This window comes from Microtus oregoni, unplaced genomic scaffold (assembly GCF_018167655.1).
Source record: "Microtus oregoni isolate MIOR12 unplaced genomic scaffold, Mior012 000022F_ref0000154, whole genome shotgun sequence".
Lineage (NCBI taxonomy): Eukaryota > Metazoa > Chordata > Mammalia > Rodentia > Cricetidae > Microtus > Microtus oregoni.
In genome coordinates, this window is record NW_024543081.1 from 14,405,342 (window position 1) to 14,414,361 (window position 9,020).

Sequence of the window (9,020 nt, forward strand, 5' to 3'; positions counted from 1 at the left end):
AATAGTGTTAGGGCATGGTGGTTCACGCCTTTAATCTCAGCATTTGTGAGGCAGAGGCAGGTGGATCTCTGTGAGTTTCAGGCCAGCCTGGTCTACAGAGCGAGTTCCAGGACAGCCAGGGCTATATAGAGAAACCCTGCCTCAAAACAACCCAAAAGAACTTCCCCCAGAACCAACCAAAGATACACACACACACACACACACACACACACACACACACACACACAGAGAGAGAGAGAGAGAGAGAGAGAGAGAACAAAACAAAACAAAATTAGTGTTAGCGCTCATGGGCCATTCAGGAAAAATATGTTTGTTCATTTAAAAATATTTATTTGGTTTTTCAAAACAGGGTCTTAGTGTAGCTCTGGCTGGCCTGGAACTTGCTATGTAGACCAGGCTGGCCTTAAACTCACACAGATCCACCTGTCTTTGCCTCCTGAGTGCAGCGATTAAAGGCGTGTGCCACCACACTCAGCTCTTTTTGGCGGGGGACAGTGGATCCCAGGGCCATGGGCATTCCAGGGAACTGCTTGATTGATGAGACAGCAGCATGCATGCACCGTTTGCTCCTGAAGCTGTACTCCCCCCCCCCTCCCCCCCCGCGACAGGGTTTCTCTGTGTAACAGTCCTGGATGGAGGTATTTTCTTTTTTTTAGTCATCTATTTTACATCCAGGCCATAGCTCCCCTCTCCCATTCTCCCTTTCCAGCCTCTCTCCCTCATTTTTCCCTCCCTCCCCTCAATCCCCTCCTCCTCCGTTTCTGTTCAGGAAAGGGCAGGTCTCCTGTGAGTATCAATAAAATATGGCATATCAAGTTGCAGTAAGACTAAGCACCTCCCCATGTATTAAGGCTGGGCAAGGTGACTCAGTAAGGGGAGTAGGGTCCCAGAAGCCAGTAAAAGAGTTGGAGACTCCCGCTGTTAGGAGTTCCATAAGAAGACCAAGCTAGGGGGCTGGAGAGATGGCTCAGAGGTTAAGAGCACTGGCTGCTCTTCCAGACGTCCTGAGTTCAATTCCCAGCAACCACATGGTGGCTCACAACCATCTGTACTGAGATCTGGCGCCCTCCTCTGGCGTGCAGGCATACATCGAGGCAGAATGTTGTATACATAATAAATAAATAAATCTTAAAAAAAAAGAGGACCAAGCTATGCAACTGTAACATATATGCAGAGTGTCTAGGTCAGTCTCATACAGGCTCCCTGGTTGTCAGTTCAGTCTCTGCGAGCCCCTGTGAGCCCAGGTTGGTTGATTGTGTGAGACTTCCCGTGGTGTCCTTGACACACACCCCCCCTACACTCCTCCCTCCTCCTCCTCTGCAGGATTCTTGAACTCCACGTAATGTTTAGCCATGGGTCTCTGTATCTGCCTCCATCAGTTGCTGGATGAAGCACCTCTGATGACAACTGGGCGGGGTACCAAGCTGGTCACAGGAGGCGCTAGGAGGTCTAAGTTGGGGTCCTCCCCACAGACTCCTGGAGATCCCCCAGTGCCAGCCTCTCCCTTAGCAGTCCCCTTCAGCACTCTCCCCCACCTGATCACTCCTGTTGCCATCCCTACCTGCCCTCAGGCCATTCACAGACTCTCTTCTATTTCCCCTTTCCAGGGAGATCTGGGTGTCCCCCACGAACTCTCTGTGGGTCTGTGGATCAAGCACAGTTATCCTTTATTGTAGAGTTAATATCCACTCGTGAGTGAGCCCACACCATGTTTGTCTTTATGGGTCTGGGTTACCTCCCTTAGGCTGTACTTTTATCACCTTCTAGAATTCACAGAGGCGTAAAACAAGGCTCAGGAGACTTAACTCATTGCCCAGGTGTACCACCAGCCCAAAGGCCCCTCCCAAATCTGACGGACTTCATCACCCTGACCCGGGACCTTTGATCTTCGGGAACACGTCCTTCTACTCATTCTCCAGTGAGATGCCAGGAGCCACAGTCCCTGGAAGAACTGGCTACCTTCCTTATGATGTACCTTGGTGGTTTTGTCAGTCCTGTACTATGTCCAGGGGATCCCAGAGTGCCCAGGTTCTACGAAACCCAGAAGAACCCCGAGATTTGTAGCAGTGTCTTTGCTGTGGGTCTCTGGCCTATAACATACCCTAGATACATGTGTGTGCCACATGCCACTTTAATGCCCATCCCTGTCACATCGGGAGCCTGAGGCACGGGTGCCGTGGGTGTGGGAAGGCTGGTGTATCTGGAAAAGAAGACCCTGACATCCCAGTGACTCAGTTTGTGTCCGGGTAATCTTAAGGTCTCCCCCAAAGGGTCTCCTGGTCCTTTGCTATTAGAAAACTATTTTGATGAGGAATCATCTGGAGGATATATATGAATGTTACCTGGTCTTTCAGCTGGAAATACCACCAATTAGATTTATCTGGGTCACAAAATTATTTCTTTAAAAGGCAAAGTAGGGCAGGCTAGAAGGACGGAAAGACACATACTTTGGAGGAAGACTGAATTTGGGACCCGCTGTGAGCCTCTGCACGGCTCAGCCCTCAGTACAAATGACCCAGTCTCTCTAAGCCTTGATTTTTCCCACCTGTAAAACTGGACTAATGATGCTGGGTTGGACAAAACGCAGTGTGATGTATCCAGTCCAGTGTCTGGAACCCAGTAGGCGGTTCATGAGAAGCCATCTCTGGTCCAGTTTGAGTCTGGTAATCGCTGAACTAACTGCCTGTCATCTCACCAGTCAAATTGGGGCCGGGGCAGATTCCTAAACTCCAGACCTCCACATCCACATCGCAGGCTTACAGGCGGGCAGCAGGCGGAGGGCGAGGACTCGCTGCCCCTCCCTCAGCCCACACCCACCCAGCGCAGCCTCCACACAAACACGCGCAGCGTTGCTTTAGGAGGCGGGGCCCGCAGGGTTGGGTGACGTCACTCAAGGAGGCGGGACTGCGTCTATGGGCGGAGCCCCAAGATGGTCAGGGCCCGACTAAGTCCCCGGCTCCGCCCCCGGAGGGAGGCTGCTGAGGGGCCGACCGGAAGTCCTTCCGCCTCCGCCCGCCTCCGTGCTCACTGCCAGGTCTCTGTCGGCCCCGCGAGCGAGGTCGTGCCCCGGAAGTAAAGGGGCCATGTTGATGGGTGACCCCGAGAGAGGTACTGGGCGAGTGGAGAGTCCTGAGGAGAGGTAGCGCGTGGCCCGCGGGTGAGTGAGGGAGCGAATTAGGGCGGCCGGGGATCGCCCTCTTGCGCTCGGGCCGGCCGGGGATACCGGCTTCCTCTGGGGTCTCCTAGCCTCTTCCCACCCCGTCTCAGACCGGGGTTCATCAAGCCTACCTGGTCCCGGGTTCTCCGTCGCCGCCCTCCGGGAGTTGTACCCCGACTGGGGCCTATAGCCGCTCACTCAGCGACCTTGTTCCAGTCTCTGCGTGACGCTCTCCTCCCAGCCCTCCGTTGGTTTTCTGCATCTCTTGCATCGCCGGAGACCCTTAGGGCCGAGGGGAGCTGCTCTGCACTTGAGGGAAAAGAGACAGAGACGGTGGCCTGTCCCGGTTCGCGCTGGAAGTTAGAGAGGTCGGAGGCTATTGCTCCTGTCTTGGGGCCCAAAGTCCATATCGTTTTTTTCTTCCAACCAAATACTCCCTTCACCCTTCAAACACATTTAGGCTCCTACAACGACCGTTTCTTTCACGTAGGGATTTCGGGAGGATTCCTCCTTTCAGTATAGTTCTGAGCTTGGTGTGCACTGGGCCCCGGCTGGGAAAGTTTACAGAACACCCGGAAGTGCTGCACATGTAAGGTCCCCTCATTCCAGCGAGATAGAGTCTGAATTGTCGTGGCGGGTGGGCACATAACTTCCTTCTGGGAACGTCCTCAGTTACCTGTTGAACACCTTTAATTTCAGCTCCCGGGAGGCAGAGGCAGGCTGATCTCAGTTCGGGGCCAGCCTGGTCTACATAGTGAGTTCCAGGACAGCCAGGGTTCCACAGAGAGACCCCATCTCAAAAAACCCAGACTAGCCGGGTGGTGGTGGCACATGCGTTTAATCCCAGCACTTGGGAGGCAGAGGCAGGCGGATCTCTGTGAGTTCGAGACCAGCCTGGTTTACAAGAGCTAATTCCAGGACAGGCTCCATAAACCACAGAGAAACCCTGTCTCGGAAAAAAAAAAAACAAACAAACAAAAAACAAAAAAACCAGACTAAACAAAAGCAAAAATCAAACAAAAAAACCAAAGCGGTAGCGGAATGGCTCTGTGGTTAAGAGTACTGACTGCTCTTCCAGAGGACCAGATTCAAAGCACCTACATGTTGGCTTACCACTCTCTATAACTCCAGTCTTGGGACTGTGACACAGTTAGATTCTGAAGGCACCAGGTATACAGTGGTGTGCAGACAAGCATTCAGGCAAATACCCATACAAGTACTGTAAATTTAAAAAGTAATTAAAACAACAACAGCAATGAAGAAGGCCTCTCAAGGTAATATGGTGGTGCCAGGAGGCAGATGTGGCTGACTCCTTGTCTTTAACCACGCTAGGCCATACCTTCTGGTAGAGTTCCGGTACAGTGGTTTGCCGTTGTGAAATAACCTTATACAGAAGGTCTTCTCGTGATGTCCTTATCTGCTTTACAGTGAGGAAGCTGGTACTCAGTGGGGTTATGTACTTTTTACTAAATGCCATGGCAATGGGTAGCACAGCCAAGACTCAGGCTCAGGCAGTCTAGTACTTGAGCCCCAGTGAGCCATAAGCTGAACTTCCCCAGGTAAGGCTTCTGATCCCAGCTCTACCATGAAATCCTTGGAAGTCCCTAAGTCTGGCATTAAGAACTCCTGACCCAATGTCTAAGGCCCTACGCTGTCATCAATACTGATTCTAGGCTTCTGTGTCTTCTCTTTTGTTTCTAGAGTGTGACGCTTAGTGCTTGTCAGTCCCCCATGGCCCCGTGGAGCCGAGAGGCGGTTCTCAGTCTATACCGGGCTCTGCTGCGCCAAGGCCGAGAGCTCCGCTACACTGATCGAGACTTCTACTTTGCTTCCATCCGTCGTGAATTCAGGAAAAATCAGAAGCTTGAGAATCTAGAGGCTCGGGAGAAGCAGCTGGAGAAGGGCCTGGTCTTCCTCCGTAGCAAACTTGGAGGTCTTGTTTAGGATCCTCTCTTTTCCCTTCCTACCCTAATTTCAAGAAGAGGATAAAGGTGCCTTCAGTAGATACTCCTGGCACTCCACCCCACCCCACAGATGCATTAGGAAGCCTCAGGTAGGTAGACCCTTGATACTGGAGGTTTCTCTTTTTCTGCTGCAAGAAGCTAGGAAGGGATGACCTCTCCTTTATCATCACAGCATGTCCTTTACTCTTTAGATAAAATGTAGACATGTCAGTAGAAGTGGGTCCTGTTACTGAGAAACTGTGGGCCTTGGATTGCAAGCCACCAAAACAGAATTGGCATTTTATTTCATAGACTGTTTTATATATGAGAATATTAAAAAAGATGGTGAAGTCATTAGAGTTCAGCTCCAACCCAGCTCGTCTGCTCAGTTTATATTGGATTGCACCATGTTTTCTGAAACAGAAGTTTATCATTACTGCATAGTTGGTATAGCAATCCTTATAGTCTAATATAATATTCAAATCCAGGCACTGCTAGCTAGCAGCTATGGGATACAGGTCTCCAAACCTTCCCAGGTCTTCATTTCATCTGTGAAATGGAAGGAAGTAATAGTTCTTAATCTCTTTCGGGTCTATGAGAGTTGACCTAGACAGTGTACACACAGCACTGAAAATGGTACTTGGCAGGTGGAATATTAGCCCTTTATTTTCTTAAATTTAAAGTTACATTTGGTATGGGTGGGGTACATGTGCCAGCAGAGCATGTGTGTGGAGGTCATAAGACTGTGGGAGTTGGTTCTGTCTGTTTGGGGGTCTTGGCCTTCAGGCTTGTCGGCAAGTGTGTTTATCCACTGAGCCATCTCACTGACCCTAGCTCTAGTTGCCATCAGGAAGCCCCACTACCTGTTTAATTCAGACCCTTTCAGAGTCCCTTTATATGCCTACGTTCTGTGGACAGAAAAAAGATGGGTCCATTAAGAACTTTTGCTGGGGCCGGGCGGTGGTGGCGCACGCCTTTAATCCCAGCACTCGGGAGGCAGAGGCAGGCGGATCTCAGTGAGTTTGAGGCCAGCCTGGTCTACAAGAGCTAGTGCCAGGACAGGCTCCAAAGCTACAGAGAAACCCTGTCTCGAAAAACTAAAAAAAAAAAACAAAACAAAAAACCCTGTCTCAAAAAACTAAAAAAAAAAAAAAAAAAAAAAAAAAACTTTTGCTGGGCGGTGGTTTGGAACACTTTTAATCCCAGCACTTGGGAGTCAGAGGCAGGAGGATCTTAGTGAGTTTGAGGCCAGCCAGCTCTACAAAGCGAGTTCCAAGATAGTCAAGACTGTTAACAGAGAAACCCTGTCTCAAAAATCAAAAAGAAAAAAAAAAACAACAAAACAAACAAAAAACAAACAAAAACTTTAGGGCAGGAGACATGGTTCACTGGTTATGAGCACTTGTTAATCCAGATTCAATTCCTAGCACCCAGAAGATGGCTCATAACTATCTATAACTCCAGTTCCAAGTGATCCAATTAACTTCTTCTGACCTCCATGGGCACTAGGTATACATATGGGTCACAGACATTATATTGCAAGCAAAATACATATACATAAAATAAATCTTAAAAACAACAACAAACCAGCCAAATGAGGAGTTCAGTGGGAAGTAATTCTAGTATGAACAGCGCTATGCCGGCACTGTATAAAAGGCTATAGAGACAGTAATGAAAATGGTTTGCTCTTGGTTTGGGTGGTAGGAGAGAATAGTGGTTACAGAAAAGACATTTGCAGTCTGCTTCAAATGAGAACCAGAAACATGCTGCAGTGGGGGAGAAGAAACAAATGTCTGGAGGTGGGAGCTGCACTTTGTAGCTGGGAAGTGAGTCTGGCGTGGTTAGTGGTGTAAGGATTGGGACTGGAGTTGAAGTTGGGCCAGGGATGGAAGGACATTGAACTTCCTGGGGAGGTAATAGCTGACTAGGGGACTGTCACAGTTTTCTAAGAAGGGAATGATGGGAACATTTGTGTCTTGAAGTGTGCCAGGGTAGTGTGGAGAATAAATTGGTGAGAGACACTAGAGGCAGTGAATTTGGTCAGATGATAGAGGTACTGAGGTGGTCACCTGTAAATAACAGTATAGACAACAGTAGGGCTTGGTGGCCACAGAGAGAAGGGGAAAGAGGCTGAAACTTAGAAAGCTTGGGCATGGTTGTACATGCTGGTAATTCCAGCACTCAGAAAACTGAGGTAGGAGTTTAGTTTGAAGCTAGCCTGGGCAACATAGATGTTTCAAAATAAGGAAAAGAGGGAAAGGCGGAGTGTGGCTGTGGTATAAAGCTTGCCAGTTGGGTAGAGGGTAATGCTTACTGAGACAGAAAGCAGGAACCTTGTGTAACGGCTCTCAGTACTTAGTCACACTTACGTTGTTTGAGAGACCCGCCTTTTGCAGTCCAGGACCCAAGTTGGTGATGTGCATGGAATCCTGCATGCACGAGGAAAGGCAGTGCGTCTGAAGAAGTGGGGAATTACTGGATGCATTCTGATGCTTTGGTTGTGAATTGTGTTAAATCTTGCCATCAGGGGAAAATGAAAAGCTAGGTATGGTGGTACAAACTTCTAATCCTCAGGAAGCTAAGGCCAGAGGACTACAAGTTCAACTTAACCTGCGACAGGTAGTAAATGTCAGGTCAACCTGGGACATACAACAGATTATGTCTGGAAAGGCCTGGAACAGGTAGTAAATATTTTCAGCCTGAGCTAAAGAACTGCCTATGTCTGGAAGAAATCAACAAAACAAAATCCCTCAAATGCCATAGGTTAGTTCATTACAGTAGATACTTAGTCTGTCAAACAGTACATAGAGTAGCAGTGAATGTGCCAGAATGCTTCCGTGAAGCTATAGTGGCTAGAAGTCTAGTAAGGTTAGAGACGAGCTGTGAGGTAGTATGGCAGGTTGGTTGGCTCTCATGGATTGGTTCTCCCAGCAGCGTAAGCTCTGGATTCAGACTCTGGCTGTATACTTTACTGGTGTCTAAGTTACTCTGGGCTAGTTACTGAACATGTTCTTCAGTTTCTTCATCTTTAAACTGAAGATAAGAGCTAGATATGATCATACATGCTTGTAGTCACAGCACCTAGGAGGAGACAAGAGGATAGGAATTTGAGGCCAGTGTTGCCTACATAGGGAGTTTGAGGCCAGCTTGGGTGACATGTTTTTAGGGAAGAACTAATGGTTGATAACATGTAAGAATAACAAGTTATCCCCTGTATGGAGCACTTAAAATGAAGGCCCAAAGACTCAGGATGAATCACCCATTTTTATGCTTAGGTTTAGTAATGGGTAGCTGTGTAGATACAGGATTGGACATGGTGTGTAATCTGATAACAATGGATTGAGAGGGAAGTCCAGCAAGGCCTGCCTTTCTGTGAGGGTCTTTTTGACCCCTGAGATGTGTCATTTCTTTCTGTCAGGTATGGGGCAGATCCCTTTCTAGAATAGGACTCTTTTGTCGTTGTTGTTATGTTTGATTTGGTTTTGGTATTTTGAGACAGGCTTTCTTTCTCTGTAGCCTTGGCTGTCTTGGAACTCATTCTGTAGACCAGGCTGGTCTCTGACTCAGAGATCCACCTGCTTCTGCCTCCCGAATTGGTGGGATTAAAGGAGTGTTACACCTGCCCGGCTTGTAATGGGGTTTTAAGACCTATACTCAACCAGGGAGTTTGTAGCCTGTTGCACAAAAAGGGTAGGGGGAGTAGTTTTAAAACAAAGTGCTCTTTTTTGGGGGGGGGGTAGTGATGATGCTGGGGGTGGAGCCCAGGATCTTGAGCATGAGAGGCAAGTGCTCTACCACTGAACTATTCCCAGCCCCAAGTGTGGTAGTTTTGGTTTTGATTTATGGTTGACTTTGAGGGAAATGGGTTCTGAGTTCTAGTTAATTAATTTATTTATTTTGGGACTGGGTGTCACTATGTA

At 48.5% G+C, this 9,020-nt stretch overlaps 1 protein-coding gene across 1 annotated transcript; it reads left to right on the forward strand.

Moving 5' to 3' along the window:
• Positions 1-3,017: 3,017 nt before the first annotated feature.
• Positions 3,018-5,101, forward strand: LOC121461041 (MIEF1 upstream open reading frame protein). The gene is made up of 2 exons (XM_041671742.1): positions 3,018-3,157; positions 4,859-5,101. Exon 2 carries the CDS (start codon positions 4,889-4,891, stop codon positions 5,099-5,101), a length of 213 nt encoding a protein of 70 aa, XP_041527676.1. The 5' UTR covers positions 3,018-3,157; positions 4,859-4,888.
• The last annotated feature ends 3,919 nt before the right edge of the window (positions 5,102-9,020 follow it).

Bases quoted from the DNA above. Each gene is read 5' to 3' on its own strand.
- LOC121461041 (XM_041671742.1), top strand. From the start codon at position 4,889: ATGGCCCCGTGGAGCCGAGAGGCGGTTCTCAGTCTATACCGGGCTCTG.